We start from the raw sequence: 20,078 nt of genomic DNA on the forward strand, positions 1-20,078 counted from the left end.
TGTCACCAAATCAGTGCAATAATGTTCCTGCTTCTTTGAAGACTATATTAAGTAGATTCCCCTTCAGCAGCAATAACAGCCTTCAGTCTGCACAGTTTCAACTCTGATATTTTCCTCATTCTTCCTTTCAAAAACTGGTCAATCAGGTTGCATGATTATTGTGAAGAAAGAACCTTTTTTAAGCCCTTCCATGATGTTCTGATTGGATGGATGTGCCACTCAAGGACTGCAGACATCAGGGTTTTTTCCAGGATGTATTTGCTGCCCTTTGCTCTCACAAACACTCAGAGAAATACCCACCTCTGGATGTTTATCAGCGCTAAATAGAAATATTACACCGAGTGTCCTGATATGAGTAAACACAGAAACAGTAAAGTGCAGCTGTATTCCACTGCAGAGTTTAATGTTTTATACAGAAGAATACTACATGTATAATACTGATGCACCACTGAGAAGATGCTCAAATAATTATCCACTTTTTGCTCAAGGTCCTTTTATTGAACATCCGTAGAAATTCAGTAAATCACAGATATAGTCAGATAAACACAATTTATTTCCAACTCATGTTTCTGACCCTTCCCATTACAGTATTGTTGCATGATTTAGACTCAGAACCAGATTAATTTTATAACATGTTCTAAGGAGTAGATTCGGTGTGTTGACCATGAGAGACAAATGTAAATAAATTTTAAAAATACAATAAATGATAGAAGAAAATAGGAATCGTAAAAATACATGCAAAATAAAAAGTAAAAAAATCAAAATTGAAAATTAGAAATAAATGAATGGATATGATTCTAGGTCAGTGGTACGTAACTTTAAAAATGTTACACGTAGCATAAAATTACTGAGAATATCAAATAATAATAATAATAATGATAATAATAATAATAATAATAAGTTTTATTTGTGTAGTGCTTTTCTGGGCACTCAAAGACACTTTACAGGCAGGAAATAAAACCAAAAACAGGATTTTAATATGAGGACTTCGAAGCTTAGAGTCATTTTTCACTTCCTTTTAAGTAGTTTAGGTTGTCAAGATTATCCTCTTTTTAAAGTATAATTAGTAGAATTTCAGTAAAAAAAAGCCCAATGGGAGAATTTGGACCTGCCTGATTTCTTCTTTTGATGATCTCATCCTGTAAAGTTGCTTTTATGACTTCCAAAATGTGCTTCATTGCAGAAGAAAATATCCACCAAAAAGCGATTCAGACTGTAGTTTAGCTCTTTAATCAACACGTAACCTCAATTTGCTTTGTTTTCCTCCAGGACTTCCCAGGTTCCTCATTTAGAAGCACTACTGGCTTCACTGTTGTTGTTTGTTGTTGAGCAGTAATTAAACTTCATTCCGCTGAGCTCTGCCTCCCCTCCTGTCTGCCTGCTTTGTCTCCGTACACCTGAGTGAAGTCTACCTGCTTGTTAAAGCTCCCATCTCCATTCCCTTATGTGGTATTGGCAGGTTTCTGACCGACTCTGGAAGCTGTGTGGAAACATGCAGCTGTGATTGAGGACTGAGTTCCAGCTGCTCTTGGCAAGAAAACATCTGTTTCCCCAAACTAAATCCCCACAGAGGTTTCAGGAGAGATTCACCCCATTGGTATTAATTGAGACGTAGCGAATGTGCCCTGTTTGCATAAATGATATGCTGATTTTGTATCCGCTATTAAATGATGAAAGAAAATGAAATTTTATCAACTTCTAGACACCAGCAATGAAAGCCAATTCATTTTGAACAATGTTTTGACTCATTTTTATGACAATAACCATTGGGGGGGATTAAAAAGATTGTGTTCAACATCACAAAAGTAACTTTGTGCAAAAAATGTTATGGAAAAATGCATCTTAAAAGAGCATTTCCTATTTCAGTGGCAGAAGTGTTGCACAAATATTGACCAAACTGTCAAAAATGAATGCTGTTTAAGGAGGTCATCCCTCACATTGTGATTCCATTGGCACCCCAGATTCTTCCTCATCTGACTCGTACAACCTACCCAGGAATTACTCTGATTCTTAGACCCAGTAAGCATTTACAACTCCATCTTCATTCCAGATCTGGACCATAAACAGCACTTAACCTTTAACGGTTTAACCTATTATGCACAATGCAAGAACACAAAAATACAGAAAGTCACATCCAATAACATTAAATGAAAAAGAATTCTTCTTTTTTTGTTTGAAGCCAAAGCAGCTGGTCTGTTGTTGTTTTTGGTTTTAAACTTGAAACTCCACCAAACATGAAGCACTTTTTGAATTGTGGGTAGCTTACAGTAATCTAAAAAGAGAGACAAACAACTTGGTCTTGTGGTGATTTCTCCAACAGGAATTCAAATATACACTACCATTCAAAAGTTTGAGGTCACTAGAAATGCCTTATTTTTGAAAGAAAAACATTTTTTTTCAGTCAAGATGACATTAAATTAATCAGAAATGCAGTCTAAACATTGTTAATGTGGTAAATGACTGTTCAAGCTGGAGAGGACGGATTTTTAATGGAACATCTCCATAGGGGTACAGAGGAACATTTCCAGCAACCATCACTCCTGTGTTCTAATGCTACATTGTGTTAGCTAATGGTGTTGGAAGGCTCATTGATGATTATGAAACCTTTGTGCTATTATGTCAGCACATGAATAAAAGTGTGAGTTTTCATGGAAAACATGGACTTGTCTGGGTGACCCCAAACTTTTGAACGGTAGTGTATCTTAGAAATGTAAGGAATTTGACTTTATGTGGCCAAAACTTACCTGTCTGGCTCGTATTAATCATGTTCTGATCTTTCTGTTCAGCCTCCACTCAGGTGCTTTTCTCCTTTGACGTCGGTAACGGACCGCTGGAGGTTCTTGTGGAGTCGAGAGACCCGCTGAATGACAACCGGTGGCACCGAGTCCGAGCCGAGCGGAACGTCAAGGAGGCGTCGCTTCGACTGGACGACCTCCCTGTCGCCACTCAGGAGGCTCCTGCTGACGGACACTTCCACCTGCAGCTCAACAGCCAGCTCTTCATAGGTGAGGAGCCATGTTCTCTACATGCAGAGTCAAAAGTCTCTTTTGTTAATTCATGCCTCATTTACAAACATGAGCTTTTCCTTGTGTGATGTTTCACCTCATTAGTCTCAGTTCTAGTTGGTTTGAGGCCCTTTTTCTGCATGAAATCAGTTTCTGTCTCTGTCAAGAACTTACTTCCAAGAATACTTGTCTTGTTTCTCTGCTCTCAGTGTTTCTGTCTCTGCAGATCCTCCTGAAGTCAGCAGCAACCTTTTAGTCAGATTATTTTATTTTGTCTCTTTCTGCAGTTTCTTTCTAAGGTTCCTGTCAGACCAGATTTTATTAAACATAGACAAATACCTTGCTGTCCCTTAGAATTTAAAGCTTTTCTGAAGACGAGGTTGTGTATCACTGCATTTGGTCATTTCATCCAGAGTACATTTCTTGCAAATCTTCCACATCGGGTTTATTTACTGCGGATCACAAGCAAGTCTCGAAGGCATTTTCAGAAGCAGAAAGCAATAAATATAATAAACACCTTCATGTTTGCATTGGCTGTTTCTCACCAAAATCTGCTGTCTACACCCTCAAGACCCAAGCTGAATAAACACAACAGTTGCAGAGCCAATTTTTGAGTCTGAAACCAACATTGTTTGCTTGTCCCTGCTTTAGAACGTTACTGCTGCCAAGTGCTCATTAGAAAAGCTTGAATTTAGGACTTCATCAAATCACCTGCATGCATACCAAAGAATCTAAATAGGGACCCACTCCTAACCCGTTAAACCTGCAATATGAAGTCCTGCATCTCTGTGGAAACAGCCCAACCATGGCTAGAAGTAGACAGAACTCAGACATGTTTTTGTTGTAAAATCACATGATGAATAATCATGAAAAGCATTTATTTTTAATAAACATTTGAAAAAAAGGAATCAGCATGTACAGCATTTGAGAAGTGCTTACACGTGTTATAAATACTGAAAAAATAACACACTATACATATTTTGCTACTTAGATTTTAAATTTGTTTCCATAGCTGTTGCCTCTCTGTTTTCTGTAACCACAGTCTGCAGTTCAGCCAGAATTTTCCAGAATTTTTGTCACTTGACTGTTCATTGCAGCTGAGTCACTCATGGCTTTACAGTCTTGCCAAAGAGTCTAAATATTTTTTTTATTTTTACTTTTTACAGAATGTGGTTAGTGCAAATGCTTTGTTTTGTGAATGAGATATGTAGAAAAAAGTGATCAAATACCACGATTTTCTGCTTGGATTTGGTTAAGTTTTCTGGTGGACCATCACACAGACATGCCTTTAAGCTTGTTGCAGGGTTTGGTGTTCAGGGTGGTTCAAAAAAAATTAATCCATAGATCTTCAGGTGATCAAAAACCTCACTGGGTAGCTTTAATTTATGTTTTTTAAGAGCACACAAAACTCTGAGTAGTTCTGGCTCATCAATATTCAGTCGCAGCCGGACTTATGTTTGAAAGACGTAACAGAATGTTAAAGCAGGCAAATGTGGATGAGACCTTTATACTGATAATGTAACTACAAAGGCAGGAGTCATACTTCTGTTGTGTTTCAGTAAAAGAGCTGAAGTGAAGCAGTGTTTCTCAGTGTTCAATCCAATGCTCCTGTTCACTCTCTGCTCTTACTGCTGTGTGGGTTTTATACTCATGCTAAGATGTGAATGACTAATTTCCACGTGTTGGTCCAAACCATGGAGGATTCTAATTAAACTTACTTTTTTATGGAAAGTTTAACCCTCTACTTCTGACTCCACAACCAAACCTGACACTCAAAGTAACATTTCCAGATAAAGCCTTACAAAAGGGCTAAAAATATCCACCTTTTCCACACATATGTTAATCTCTTGGCAGCTAAATCTTGCTGTTGCTCGGCTGTATAAAAAGGTGCTGCACGTGCACAGCAATTCTACATTTTCGTAAAGTATAAAATCCCCACCGAGTGCCATCCAAAGATAGTTCACGTTCCAGTTGTGATCTTGTCCTACATCCTGTGCAAGGAACAGAAATATTCTCTAACAAAGCGTTAAACTACTATTGACTAAACACCAGCGGCTCTACTGAGAACAAAAGTGCTGAGACGATGGTTTCTGACCACTGAACAATAATCACGGTCAATAAATGAGCACGAGCAGGGAGTGGTGGTGTAATACACAGTGTGCCTTAATAATCTATGAATGAATCTGAACCTGGGATTTATTTATTTATTCGGCGGTCAAGTACATTAAGTATTAGCATGACGAGAATCCCTCACTTCATTAATACTGCAGCCAGTGTTTGGCTCTGCAATGTAGAAATCTCCATTTGACCTCCAAGTCTGTTTGTAGATCTGCAGGGGGGAGTGTCGGGAAAAAAAACATCAATTATTATCTTGGTTTTATCCTTCTGTAAATATTATGCATGTCACATCGTATCAGTGAACACACACTGGAAGGAAAACAAACCAGCAAACATTGATGAGATTGGACGAAGGCAGCAGCAGCAGCAGCAGCAGCAGCAGGGAAATAGAGGTGAATATTGATTTGCTCTGCGTGTTAAGCCGGTAATCCACTCTGAATAGCAGGCAGGTTGCCACCATCGGCCTAAAAACTCATATGTTTACCTCTGAATTATCGGAAAAGCACAGTGGAGTGAGCATGCTTGTTTTGTGTGTTGGTGTTGTTTCACTGAAATGAATTTGTGTAAAAAAAATTGGACTGTCCACTCTTGATTTGACGTGCAGATATTAAGAAATTCCGCCCTGGTTTAGTCTCGTAATAACAATAAAAATAATCTGTTGTGTCCTTCAGGAAGCTCTTTAGTGCTAGCCTAGCCACGCTATACCCATGTTTCTGACGGCACAAGGGTCTAGGGAAGCTCGACAGGGAGGGAGGCGGGATAAAAGGTTGTCTATCAAATCCCTCTTCAGCAATTGGGTAGGTATACAACCAATCAACGCAACGAAAAGGCTGACGGAGTTCCGAGAGCACCGGCGGATTGTGGTTAAATCCCATTAGCTTCCCAACCAGCGGAGCCGCGGAGCCAACTGGTATATTAAGGATTTGCCATATCCCGTCGGCATAAGTCCAAATACGTCTTTCTTCTCAATGAAACACTTCAGTGCCGTCCTTTGTTTATCTTTTAAGTTGAATTTTAGCTTCAAATCTTTAAGGGCTGTGGCCAAAGCCCAGTCGAAAGATAATTGTTTATTGTGCGCTGGTTGTTTCTGTCACAATCGTCACGCCTCTGTCGTCACTTCGTTACGCCCGCCTTCTGACTCTACACTTCATGGTGATTGGTCCGGCCAGTTTTAGGAGAATCCAGCCTCGAGTCTTATGGAGGGTAACTAGACCCACCCTGGCAGAGAATTAAATTCGTTGCCGTGGGTTGTCTAGCGCGGCTAGGCTACTTTAGTGCAGCACTGTAATGTAAATGTAAAGCACACAACATATGCATTAATATGCATTCATATCAGCATGTATGCAATCACAAACCACAACACTGCTGTACGATTGTGTGCAGCTTATTTATGAGTCGTAATCCTGCCTTCGACAAACTCATGACAAAAAGAGGTTTGCATTTCTAATCCTTGTCTGTCTTTTCAATATATTATCACACGCGGTGCACAGATTTATTGGTCCCTCTTCTTAGTTATCTGAATTAATAAGGTGGACAGAGATGTACTCTTTAAATTCAGAAGCCATAATTCCATAAGCAGTGTATTTATGAGCCTTAATTATTCCTTGCAAGGATTTATAAGGCAGCAAATGACATTGTTTCGATTAACAACCCATGTTATTGCCTTGGATAAGCCATAGGATTGCTTTTCCACTTTCTTTATTGCCATTTCTAGGTGTAAAATATCCACACGAAGCACTTTATGCTGAAAGATTTTTGCATTCCTTGCAGGTAGTATTTTGCATTACTTGCTGTATTGCCTGCTTTAGATAGATAAGCCTGTAGTTTATTGGTGCTGCATTGGCATCAGTAGATCCATATGTTTTGTATTTGGACTGGCACTTTTCAACACAGAAGCTGTATTTTCATTTTGTTTAGAAAAAAAATGGATGTAATTGGCTCATATCTGTTCATCTGGTCATAAGGCACAGATGTTGTATTTTCCTGTGTTGCTCTGCAGCAGACACTGAACTGATGTGCTATTGAGTCAAAAAGCAAATCAACAACTGTCCTTTAAAAAAAAAGTATTATTTGATTAAGTTCTATTTAAATCAAAAATCCATTTCTGCTTCAGTGTAGTTTGTGCATTCAGGTGTTTTGCTGCTTTTCTGTGTTGCAAAAAACAGATCTGTTCACCTTTTTGCCATTTCGTAAGCACTTGATTCATTGCTACACCAATGCTTGGAGCTAAATGCTAATATTTGCATTTTGCATATTCACAATAGCAAGGCTAATGTCCAGATGTTCAGAAGATATTGCATTTGTCCTCTTTTTATCAACTTCTTGACATCAGCAGTCACTGACAATTCTGTTTGAACAGAATTTGCTTCATTTATCTTAGCTAACTGTTAGCTAATTAACACTAAACACAAAGTACAGCTGAGACTGATGGAAATATCATTAGTTTTGATACAGTGCAGCTTTGACCAATGATTCCAGAAAAAAAAAGTTTGGAGGATCACCAAAGATATTACAGTTCTTCCTGCAGTAGATACAAATGTTTCTACCAAATTTCATGCCAATCCATCAAGAAGGTATTGAGAATTTTTGCTCAGAACCACACTCAGGAGATTACCAAGGGATTTACAGAAGATTAGGATTCCTCCTCCAAGAGCATGCATGTCTGTACAAAATTTCATGGCAATCCAAAGCCATGCTTGGTAAGATATTTCAAGCTTGATCAAAGTTTTGAAACAATCAACAGACTGACTTTGGCATCCCTGTAACTCTGCGGCTACAAATGATATCTTAAATGATGATTTAGAGAAAAAGAATGATGTATTATGTGTTTTATTGCTTATGTGCTGATTTATTTCTTGCGCCTGTCATTTTTTTCCACTCACAGCAGAGATTTTACTGCTGGATCTCTCCGGCTTCTGAGTTCAGTCTCTCTTTGTTCACTTTCTGGGCCTGCAGGTCGAGGTTCTTTGTATTCTGAGCCAAGTACGCTGCCTTTGATGATTTCTTTGATCTCCATTTCTCTAATTGTTTTTCCATTGGCTCCCCCATGGTCTTGTACTGTATGCATCGGTTACAGAGCCTCCTGCTCCCAGTCTGGGATCTCGTGTAGAGACGCTGCAATCGCCTTGTTAGAGTCGAACTCGTACGTGAGGTTGAAACTCTCACTGATCTCAAAGGGCTCGCCAGCACTCCTTTGGTCAGAAGTGGAGTTTATCTGCATTTGGCTTTTTTGATCTTTGCTTTGATCTTAACCCTCAAAATCCTTGACTATACCTTACATATGATCTTATAGTTCCCAAAGTTATTCCTGTGATTCCTGGACATCTGGTTAAAACCCTCAGTAGTCAGTCAAAGCTTTATAATTACACACTTTTCTATGCCTGTTTGAAGTGTCCAGATTTCTAAGGACTCACTCTTTGCACAGAAACCAACTTCTGACCGCAAAACCAGCCTCGAGTTTTCATTAACTGATTTTTTCTTGATGTCCTTGAGTATTGTGAAAGGGGCTTAAAATCAAATGTATCATCTTTATACAGCTTCTTATCCAAGTATCAGTGATTTTTAAAATCATTTTTCTTTTAAATCTTTACCAAACCTGTGCAAACATACTACATCAGATTTTCTAACTTGTCCTACAAAATCCTTTTTGAACAATTATTTGATTTTTTTTTAATAGAATTTACATTATACATCCTCCATATGTGACAGTCCACTTTGGATGGTCTTATCCCAGATAGCAAACTATGGGTGAATCAATGTTGAATCTATGTTGAGACCTAACGTCGAAATTATACAGAAAGCGCAAGGTTGATAAAATGTTGAGTCAGGATGTTGCTGCGAAGGGAACACATCTGCATCCGATCAGGCAATAGCGTCCTAGAAGACCCAGCTCATCCTTCCAGTCTCTGCCAGATCCTAGTGCAAGCTTCTGTTCAGTTCTGCGACCGCCCCGTCTGGTCCTGTCTCACTCCGCTGAGCTTCCGCCACGGCTTTCCTCCCTGCCGTCCCAAAGAGGACTTGAAGCTCGGTGTTCGCCCAGCTGATCTGCCCACGGTTCCAAACCCTTGTTCTCGCAGCGGCTCTCCACTAGACATTTCGCGGCGAGGGCACGTGGCAAGGGCATGCGTCTCAGACACCGATCTCCAGAGCCTGCCTGCTTTCCCCCCAAGTAGAGTTTTTGGGCTTATGAGTCAAGCCGTTTTTGTTGCAGCATAGTTTCAGCCTATGTAGTGACTAGTTTAGTTGTTGTTCTTGAGAACTTTGAGTTTCTGCATAGTTTAATAAAATCCTCTCAGTTCTAACTGAAGTTTGGTTTGGGTTTACTCATTTCTGTTTGCATTCTTGGTTGTCTGTAAATTAAACATCTTTAGTTGCACCATCTCTGTGACCGTGTATGTGTCTGCACTCTGGGTATACTTGGTCCTTGGTACACCGACGTTCAAGCTTCACTGAAGGAGATCACATATTGAGCCTCCAAGCACTCATAAACAGCATGTATGACCTCTTCATCGATCTGAAAATGACAACAATGCGAGTGGGATTTCAGTTTAGGAAGCAGTCAGACGGTGCAGGTCGGGTCAGTAAGGTTCATGAAGCAACAGTACAAAGCCACTTTTAGCTGTTTCTGACGTTCGATCTGTGTGAATGGATGCATTGTCCTGGAGCAACATCAGGCAGCTCAAAGCTTTCCCATCCTTTTTCTTTGTTTGTTCCAATCATTTAAATTTTTGTGGAGAATAATATGAGACTTTATAGTAAACAGCTGCACCCCAAAATGGAAGCTACGTCCCTTGTTTCCAGATGAGGTCAAGAACTTTTGGAAGTGCCCTTGTATCATATTGAAACTGGAAAAGTTGGATGAATCTTCTCAACTGTAGCATTAACAGGCTCTGTAAAAGAAAACTAACAAAGCCAGACCATGAAAACTTTGCCTCAAACCAAAACTACACCAACCAGCCACAACAATAAAACCAGCTTCCTAATACTGTGTTGGTCCCCTTCAGGCTGCCAAAACTGTTCCAACCCATTGGTCCTGAAACAAGGGACTTCTGGAGTTCTCCTGTGGCGCCTGGCACCAGTGGATCCTTTGGGTACTGTGGGTTGCAAAATGGGGCCTCTGTGGATCCCGCTTGCTTTGGTATATCCCACAGATGTTCAATCACATTATAATCTGGGAACCGGATTAACCTTTTGGGATCATTGTTGTGTTCTTGAGCCATTCCTAAGCATTTTTGCAATATGGTAATTCATGATGCCCTGCTAAGGGAGGGCTGTTTCCATGTGCTTGGTCTGCAATAGTGTTTACTGTAGATGGGTGTTGTATGTTTAAGTAGCATCCACATGAATAGTAGGACCCAAGATTCCCCAGTAAAATATTGCATGTTAACAAGATAATCTGTGTTTTTAATTACCCTGTGAGAGATTTTAATGTTGTGGCAGCTATTTATGTGAACGTCCACTATTTAAATTGTAAAGACTAATAATTGAGTATTAAGTGATTACTTTACTATGCAAGCTTCCAAACCTCTAATTTCATACATTTTTTTTATTCAAGTACTTGTGCCTCATATTCTTTTTTATTTACTTTAAAACCTAATAATGCTGAAATAGTTTAGGATAAAGACATCTTGATTTATCAATTATTGTCTAGAATTTCGTGCAGTAAAATTGTGTTTCTGATCTTACAGCTTCACTTCCCACACTGATAACAGATTTTGTAAGGAAATACAAATACAAGCTCATTACAGCTCCTTATAATATTACTAATTTAAAATTAAGTTCCACCAGGACAGATTCTAGTTTCAGTCTTAAGCACACATTATGAATGCTTGGTATCATCAGATTTTATATACCATTTGTGAAGCACTCTTTCGTGGTGCATCATTTAAAAAAAACAAAAAACTTTTGCCTCTGCAGTGTTGCTAATTTTGTGATGGCTAACTTATTTCAGTCATGTAGAGTTTGTGGCTTGTACCAGAGCAGAGAGGAGTCTAACAGAGTTCTGTGATTTATTGGGCTGAAAAGCTCCTGCTGCTGAACAGTAGGAAGTTGTCAGCTTTGAATATGGAGAACAAAGCGCTGCCTTGTCTGAACTCTGATGACAAGAACAGTTTCAACCTGTGATCTTTGCAGAAATGACAGTTTGTCTGGTTTGAACTCTGGCTGCGTCGTCACATATGAAAGGACTAGAAGTGTGAATGCAAACCGGCATTTTGGATGTCTTCAGAGCGTTCCACTTCAAGGCTTCTGAGAAAAAATGTATGTGAGAAAATGCAAGTGAGATAGTGGAGGGAAAAAAAATGAGCGAGAGGGGAAAAAAAACTGCCGTATGACCAGACACACATTCAGACAGCAATTCATCAAGGCTGCCAAACACCTAGTTAGCCAGTCAGCAGCTGGAATGATGCTATACAGACTTAAAGACAGCTGACGGATGCTATGTCCCTGAATCAGCCTTCCACCTACAGCTTGTTGCCTCATTGCTTTTTCATCGTTGTTTCATTTCACGAGAACAGTGCTGACAGTTTGGAGCTCGGGGGGGAGCAGAGGCGACATGTGGATCTGTTGTGGATGACAGGAGGAGGAGAAATGAAAACCCAGCGAGAAGGAAAACACACAGACTTGTCAACACATAGAAATAACAGAAAGGCTGCTGCAGAGAAGACAGGCATAGAGATATATGTTACGTCTTAGTTCTTGGAGATTGACTTGTTTTAGTTCTGATTGCTTGTGAGCTCAGTATTAAACTGATTCTGACACACAGAGAGTCAAAAAGTGAAGCTTTTTGCATCTTTAAACATATCTCGCTTCTTTTGCTCTATTTTTCCAGGTGGCACAGCGTCTAGGCAGAAGGGTTTCCGCGGCTGTATTCGCTCTCTGCAGCTGAACGGCGTTACGCTGAACCTGGAGGAGAGGGCGAAGATCACACCTGGGGTTCGACCCGGCTGCCCAGGTCACTGCAGCAGCTATGGTTCACTCTGCCAGAACCAGGGCCGCTGTGTGGAGAGAACCAACGCCTTCCACTGTGACTGCAGCCTGTCAGCTTACACTGGAGTCTTCTGCCAGACAGGTGAGCTAAGAATGGACTTTTTGGGGATTTTCATGTGTATTTTTGTTGGATCATAGCTTTAAGTTAATCACCATAATTAATAATACTGTAGCTACAATATTTATATTAGGTTAGGTTCCATAGCTATATTATCATGGTAGTTATGTTATTCTCCATATAACACTGTGGGGTCTCAGCTGAAATATAGATTTTATTCAGATAAAGTAGTATTTGAAATCATTTTAGTAAGGTTTGAATTCCTGCTATGTAAACTGTTCAAGTAAGAATCCCACCTTAAACAACACTTTAGGGCCCTAAACCCAATATTTGCGTTCATCAGGTTATTTATTTGACACCAATCTTAATCCTAACAAACTTTAGCTTGACTTTACTTCTTAAATTCACATTGCATGTTAGGGATAATATTTGTTTGAATCGGTTGTCATTATTTGTTTTTATATTTTTTCAAATGCAAAGAACTTTGTTTTCACAAGGTGTAACACAAATAAAGTTACTATGATTATTATTATCATTAGAATGTAGAGCTATAATTGTTGCATTCAAGCTCTGCCACAGTAAAAGGAAACAACAAAACATCTGTTTTTTTGTATTTTTAGGTAATATAACAAACAAACAGTGGAGGCAAAATAGACAACAAAAACAGGACCTCTGACTGTTGCTAAATCAATGAAAGAAATCAGATGAAAAGATTACTAACAGGCAGGTAGAGCAACAAAAGAAAACAACTAAACTTTCTTACCAAACTGAAGTACAAAGGCAACAGCATCCCTGCACATAGTGGACCAAACAGAAGAAGCTCCCAGATGGTGAAAATCCAATTGTATTGTGTTTTGTATGCCTTAAAAACTTCATAGTGTAAATTAAAAGCTTTGAGAACATCATTACGCTTTCTACTGCCATTCCTCTAGTGCCCACTCAACTAGAGAGCATCCCGACTTTACAAGCTCATGAGAATTTTGTTTGGTTGTTAAGTAGGAACTGTGGAACCAATAGTCATCCAGCTATAAATTTGTTCTGCTAAGTTTAGCCACCAGTAAAGATCAACAAAAGTCATGTTTCTGGCTACAAGAGGAAACACAAGAGTCTTCATGCACTCCCAGCATCTGAAGAACTGAGGATGCAATGGATTACTTTCATTTTTGATGGCAATGTCACCACAACGATAGGGAAAATCCACAGTGCTAGCACATTGCAAGCTAACACTACCATTAGCTTTGATTGTATGGCCACAGGTCAGGGCTGCATGGAAACTGGGCGGGTTATTGTGTTTTTTTATCAGATGTCATGCTTCAGTACAAACCAAATTCAGCCAGTGTTTACATCAGATCATTTCTCTCCTGCTCTCAGTGCTCACATATACTGCATTTAATACATCCAAATTCCCAATGAAGCTGTTCTAATGTGCATTTTTTTCAGTTTTTGCTGTCAGACAATGGAACAAATTTGAATTAGTGACTGAAAGGCAGCATAAAACCAGCAGTCACTTCAGAGCCATTTCTCAAGCTGCAACTCTGCATTACTAAACTAATGATTTTGTAACCACAATTGTCTGTGACAAACTCGCTATACACATAAAAATAATGACTATGTTGTGAATTTTAGGATATTTCAGTGGAAAACTGTGACAGAGAGAAGATAAGAAGTTTCACACACTTCATGCCGTCAATCACAGACACAGAGAGTCTTTTTCCTGAAGGGGAAGCAGCAGCTTAGGTGTTTAGAACAGGGCTATACAACCAAAGTTTGTCAGTCAGTGTTAAATTAAACCACCTCTGCAGTATTTTGAGTAAAAAAAGAGGACATATTCTGTGAACATGTGGGACTCTCATTAATTTGCTGGAAAGGAACTCAATATTGGACTTTTAATGTGGGTGAGATAGAAAAGCTGAGCCTGACACAGTCTCCAGGCAGTCAAGCAAGTGCCTCATTACACAAACTAGAGCTCTGAGTATCTACTGAGTGGCTACAGAATATGAAGATGAGTAACCAGCAGATACAGAAAAGCGCAAGGCTACTAGCAAGTGTTACACAATCACAAAGACTCCACAGATGACAAAAGGCACAGAGATGAGCTGCTCAGGTTAAGTCACAGTCACCAATACTGACAGGCTTCCTCCCACAGTCCAAAAATATGCTGAATTTAATTGATGACTCTAAATTGTCCGTAGGTGTGAACGTGAGTGTGATTGTCTGTCTGTACATGTAGCCCTGCGACAGACTGGCGACCTGTCCAGGGTGTCCCCTGCCTTCGCCCGAGTCAGCTGGGATAGCTCCAGCCCCCCCGCAACCCTAGTGAGGATAAAGTGGTGTATAGAGAATGGATGGATGGGTATCTTTGATGTTGGGACTGTTTCATGTTAGTAGCGTAACTTTGCTGTAGCACAGATGAAAGAGTTACCTGAAAGATGAAGGTTTGATACCAACCAGAGAAGTTTTGTTTACATCTCTACAAAATTTTTGATTTAGAAGAACTATGCCATAAGGTTACAAGCTGTCTATGTAGATTCTCAGTCATCCAGGTAATTGTAGGAGTTTCAGTAGAAATCAACTAGAGTTCTTTTGTAGGATCGTGAAGACTTTTCACCTTCATTCAAGAGGCTTGTTCAGTTCTAACAGACTGATGGGGAGTTCCACAATATATAGTCACTCCAGCTCACATGGTGCCTGGCCCCCAAATGACTCAGGACCCACAACCTCCAAGTGTGATTGTTGTGAAATCAGATGATCCACCAACAATGACAGTAAACATGGTGATGGGGCATGCCAGTTGTAAACTATTCACAATGAGCCAATAGGAAACGAGCTTGTGTTCACTATAAAAGCTGTTACATTTGTATTTCTTCCTTGGGGAGAAAGAGGAATGAGGTCTGTCCCCCCATGTTGAGTAAGGTCTCCCCCATTGCAATGAATTATTTTTATTCTCCATATTGTTAATATTAAATTCATGGACAAACCTGCAGTGTTTTATCTTATTCAAGGGTAGAACCTGGGAGCAGAAAATATTCTTGCCAAACTTCATTCCAATCACCAAGGAAGTCATGCGGGAGATGGAGAATGCACAGGAACCAGTACAAACCGATTTGCATACATGTAATATTATCATGAAGGGTTCACCACAAAGAAGCTCGGCGCAAGGCCATATAGGATTGTAACAGAAGGATGCTCATACCAAGGCTGCATTCCAAAGCACATATTTTCTTTTAAGTTCGAGTATAGCTGCCCTTGCAAGTGAGACATACCACTTGTTTAGGCTCTCATGAGACACCATAATGTATTTGATGCAACTATGCAGGAGGATTATGGGTCAGAATAGCCAGAAAAGCCTGAAATGCTGGCTGCAAACTCCAAAATCCATCCTCCTTAGTAGGATATTCAGGTATTTTTAGCATACTACATTTGATGCACTATGCATTGGGACAGTAAATCTGTTTCTGGTGTAATATTTAGTATGGACATTTGGATATTTTAAAAGACCCCAAGTCTTATGCTCTGTTGTTTTGTGATTTGGCTGGAAAATTGAATCCCTACATCACAGCTTGGCTCTTCAACATTGGCTACTACTCTGAATTAGGTACATTTACAACAATAAAATTAAATACAAACATAAGTGTGAAAAATCTGTGAAGTCAGTATTTTAGGGAGTGGCTGAGCAAAATTGTGCTGCCTTATGTGGGAAGAGCAGGCCGGGAAACTGTCGCATTAAGGTTCTTTTTTATGTAAAAAGTTTATTTCAAAAGAAAATGTTTAACTTTTTGAGTTTCCATTCTGTTGACAAAGTTGTCACTCTCTTTATGAAGCTGAAGCCATTAAAGCGTTTTTCTTCTATCATGTTTCCCTTTGGCTCAGACAGCATTAATGGCGCCTTCTGCCTTGACCTCCCTCTAGGAAAGCCATCTAAGCACTTTCCAACATGCTGCACGGTGACACTTTGAGTCTCCATCTCCTCCTCTCTGCTTCAACATTTACTTTCATTAGCTCATATATCTCACCAGCCAAGGTTAAAGCTGTTGTTATGTGTCGGCCTCCTTTGGTGAGAGAATGAAGGAGTCCAATCAGGAAACTGTTCAAGCAGAGACCTTCAGTCTGAGGATCAACTCTTATGTCTGCATCTCCATAGAGATGGCGTCTAATCAGTTGGTTATGGCACATAGTTGCTTTTAATGGCACTCTAATAGGATAAATCTTCAGATATGCCTTACAAGACTAAAGGATGAAGATGCAATTGACATTAAATACAAGAATGCAACGAGACAGTTATTCAGAATCACCCAGAGAAGGTATTTAAAGGCAGATAACACACTACAGGAGTTTTAAAATCCTAACAGATGATGAAATCAGGTTGCATCACGCATAGAATGAGACATTTCAGATAGTATTCTGTTTTCAAACACGACAAGATGTGAAAGTAATGGTGCCTCCCACATGACAGGATATCATCAAGTCAAATATGCTAGAGGGAGCAGTGCACCATCTCATGGGGAAGCAGATATAAACAAAATGGAGTTAGTGGTGCACGACTTGCTGCAAAGCTCAAAATACTTAACAGTGGAGGGAAAACAACAACAGCTAAAGACTAAATGAGTCTAGATTCTGGTTGAGAAGATGTGGCCAACAGGGTTTCTCTATTCTTTAGGGAGCACTGATGGTTTCGCTTTTATTATCTGTAGCTAGCTTTAGCCTCAAGAGCTAAAATGATTACCATTTCTTAGTAACAACTATCATGACGATCATAACCATTCAGATTTTAACTCGGAAATATCTAAACCTAAAAATGTTTCATATTTTTGGGCTGGCCCTGATGAATCTGTGAGAAGTTCAAGAGGTTTCAGACTGGATCTGTAAACCTCACACATTATCAAATATTGGATGAAACCAAGATCCCAGATCAGATTTCTTTCTGAAACAGGGGATATTGGTCCAAAACTACTGTAGTGTGAGTCTGGCTTTAGTGTCAAGTGGTGAATCAGAAAAAAAAACTGAACAAAATATACTAATAATTAATAATTTAGAGAATGTTTTTATTGTGCATTTGTTTTGTTTTTTTCTTATAATTGCTGCTCTTACTTTTGTTCTTTACATTTGAAGAGTTCATTTGCAAAAACAGATAACTCCGTTTTGATAAATTTTCAGAAAACTATTTTTTTATTGTTTACTTGAGATAATATCAATCAAACTGAAGTTGAGTGGATTTGACTCAGTAGTAAAATACATGACAAAATAGAGAAAAAATAAATTATTAGTGTTATTATTATTATTATCTCAAGTAAACAATAAAAAAATGAGTTTTCTAAAAACAAAGTTACCTGTTTTTGCAAATGAAATCTTCATTTTTTTAAACAAAGATGACTTTGAGAAACCCATAAAGAGTTCTAATGTACTTATACTGCAATATATCCATACAAATAGCAATACATTTTAATATTAACAAGTCCAAGTGGTCTAATGCAAACTCACAGAGAGCAGGTGAAGTTTACATAAAACATCCATTCAGTCAGCTCAGGTTTCTGGACATAAAGAGTACAAACGTTTGGTGCTAAGACAGAGGCAGACAACCACACAACAGCCAAAGACACAGAAGGCAAATGAATTTTAAAGCAAGACAGCCAAAAGCATAACAGTTAAACATTATTTTCTTTCACGGAACCCTTTTCTGTTTTTACTGCACTTAAAGCTCATTAAGAAGAACTTAGCTACCATATGACATCAAAGGTTTCATGCAATGAGCCTCTAGAGTCTATTTAAATCATTTGTTTGATGTTACATTCATTGCATTAAGAACGCGTCATCACATTGATTTTTATGTCTGGCTTCAACAATGTCAGTGAGTTCAGCTGTTTAAAGAGGACTTTTAAGTGCAGTAGATACCAGCTGCTGTATCGACTGCACTTATTTGCATCTACGTCAACAGATTAAAGTGTGTTTTAACTGCTTTGATGCTTTTGTGAAACCTTACAGTGATACAGCTGTGTTTAAAGCTGCAGAGAAACTGAGCTGAACTTTTCTTTTTGTGGTATTTTGAGAGCAGCCTTGTTTTTTTGTTTTGTTTTGTTTTGGGTTTTTTTGCAACCTAATTGGGTGACACAGAGTTATCCAGTAACCTTGGGTAATTTATTCTAATATTGAAAATGAGAATTTGCTGTAAATACATGAATTACTCTTTGTCAGGAAAACAATTATCCTCCTCCTGGTAATATTGAATCACTACTGAAGTAAAAGAAAAACAAAGGGCGTGCTGCAAAGTGAAATAAATGCTCGTCATGCAAGGAAACGGGTCAATAATTCCACTTTACAACAAATCTATCCGTGAAACAAAAGCAAAATAATAATGGTGGTAAAAGATTTTAGAGCCATTAGGCTGGTGAATCACTGCAACATTTTAATCCTGCTGAGTTTCGGTTCTGGCAGTGAAACTAATCCTGAACTTTAGAACTACAAGAGTTGAACACAGTATTATAATATACATATAAAGGCCCTGCACTAGAAATCAGGGCTTTCGTTCAGTTTTTTGTTGAGACAACGAGAGGGATGCTGATTAATCTGAATGATACAAACTATGAAGCTGTTGTTTTCGGTTCTTTTGTGTTGGATTTCCTTTACCTATTATGTCCCACCTTTGCTGGAAAAGCTTATAGAACAAATTATTGGATTGAATTAGATTAAACAGTTCTATTTATATAACCGATAATTTAGAATTAAAATCCCTACATAGTCCTGTGTTGTAGAAGGTCAAATATCAGTGTAATGCTGTTCAGACATCTGACTCAGCTTTCTAGGAAAACACCATATCATCTTGCTAAAAAAATAGATCAACTAAATGCTTAGACACATGAATAACACAAAATCTTATGCATATAATAGTTTTGTTTTGTTCCTTATTCAAAGCGTTCAGCTAAAATGTTGCTAATGCTAACGTTGTTTTGATGCTTGGAACATTTTCATCATTGTCTTTTTAAAGCAACATCCCTAATTTTTTTCTGTTGTGTCATTTAAAGTGAATCTGTATAAAATATATTTAAACAAGTTTGTCAGATTTCAGCTTTGTATTTTGAAGCATTATCATGCTGGAATATTCCTCTTCTGCCAAGCTTCTCCAGACTGAGAATATTTTGTCAGCTAGTGTTTTGATAAAGTCACAGGTGTTCATAGTTCAGTTCTATAAATAGCTTCTAATGCAGCCCCATGTTAAGCTCCCACCTCCGTGCTTTACTGTCAGGACTATGCATTCACTGTGGTAGTCCTCGTCTCATTCATGCCAAATGTGTGTCTCAGCTGAAAAAAAAGTTTTTCTTCTTCATCTGATCAAATGATGTGATCAGTATATTAATCAGATCACTTTTCATGCTGTTTAGCAAAGTTTCATCCTGCATTTTTTGAGCAAAAGAGCAAGCTTTTTTTTCTCCTTTGGATGCCGTCCAGCTATAGAGGTTACAGGTTGGATGCTGTTGAAAGAAACATAATGAGTGCTTTTCCCTTCATGTGTTTATTTATGGGAAATCCTCTCTGGGTCTGTCACATAGCTGCACGTGACAGTTCCCTATTGCCACACACAACCTATTGCAGGGTATCAAACATACGGCATGCGGGCCAAAAGCGGCCTGCCAGAGGGTCCAATCCGGCCCACTGGATGACTTGGCAAAAGTGTCAAAATTACAGTTTGTCAGTAAACGTAACAGCTATTTTCAGTATGTTCACTGCACTGCCACAACTTTTATGTATTTGTTTTATGTTTAAATTTTCTAAATTTACAAGATAGAGGGATAAATTAACCTTCTTCCTGAATAGTTCTGACTTCAGTTTGTATGGTGTGACGGTTAGAATGACTACACAGATGTGAGAATGAATGTACATTTAAAATAATTTGTAGACCTTGACAAATTGTTTTGATA

General features: G+C 38.8%; 1 protein-coding gene across 1 annotated transcript in view; it reads left to right on the forward strand.

Annotated features, from left to right (window-relative positions):
* The window catches only part of LOC110953195 (contactin-associated protein-like 4), a 180,053-nt gene that overhangs the window by 133,037 nt on the left and 26,938 nt on the right, over positions 1–20,078 (forward strand). The window contains exons 17-18 of the mRNA XM_051952983.1: positions 2,787–3,005; positions 11,953–12,192. Coding sequence (XP_051808943.1) covers positions 2,787–3,005; positions 11,953–12,192 — 459 coding nt within the window. The remainder of the gene's footprint in view (positions 1–2,786; positions 3,006–11,952; positions 12,193–20,078) is intronic.

The sequence above is a fragment of the Acanthochromis polyacanthus genome, chromosome 9, assembly GCF_021347895.1.
Source record: "Acanthochromis polyacanthus isolate Apoly-LR-REF ecotype Palm Island chromosome 9, KAUST_Apoly_ChrSc, whole genome shotgun sequence".
Taxonomy (NCBI): Eukaryota; Metazoa; Chordata; class Actinopteri; family Pomacentridae; genus Acanthochromis; species Acanthochromis polyacanthus.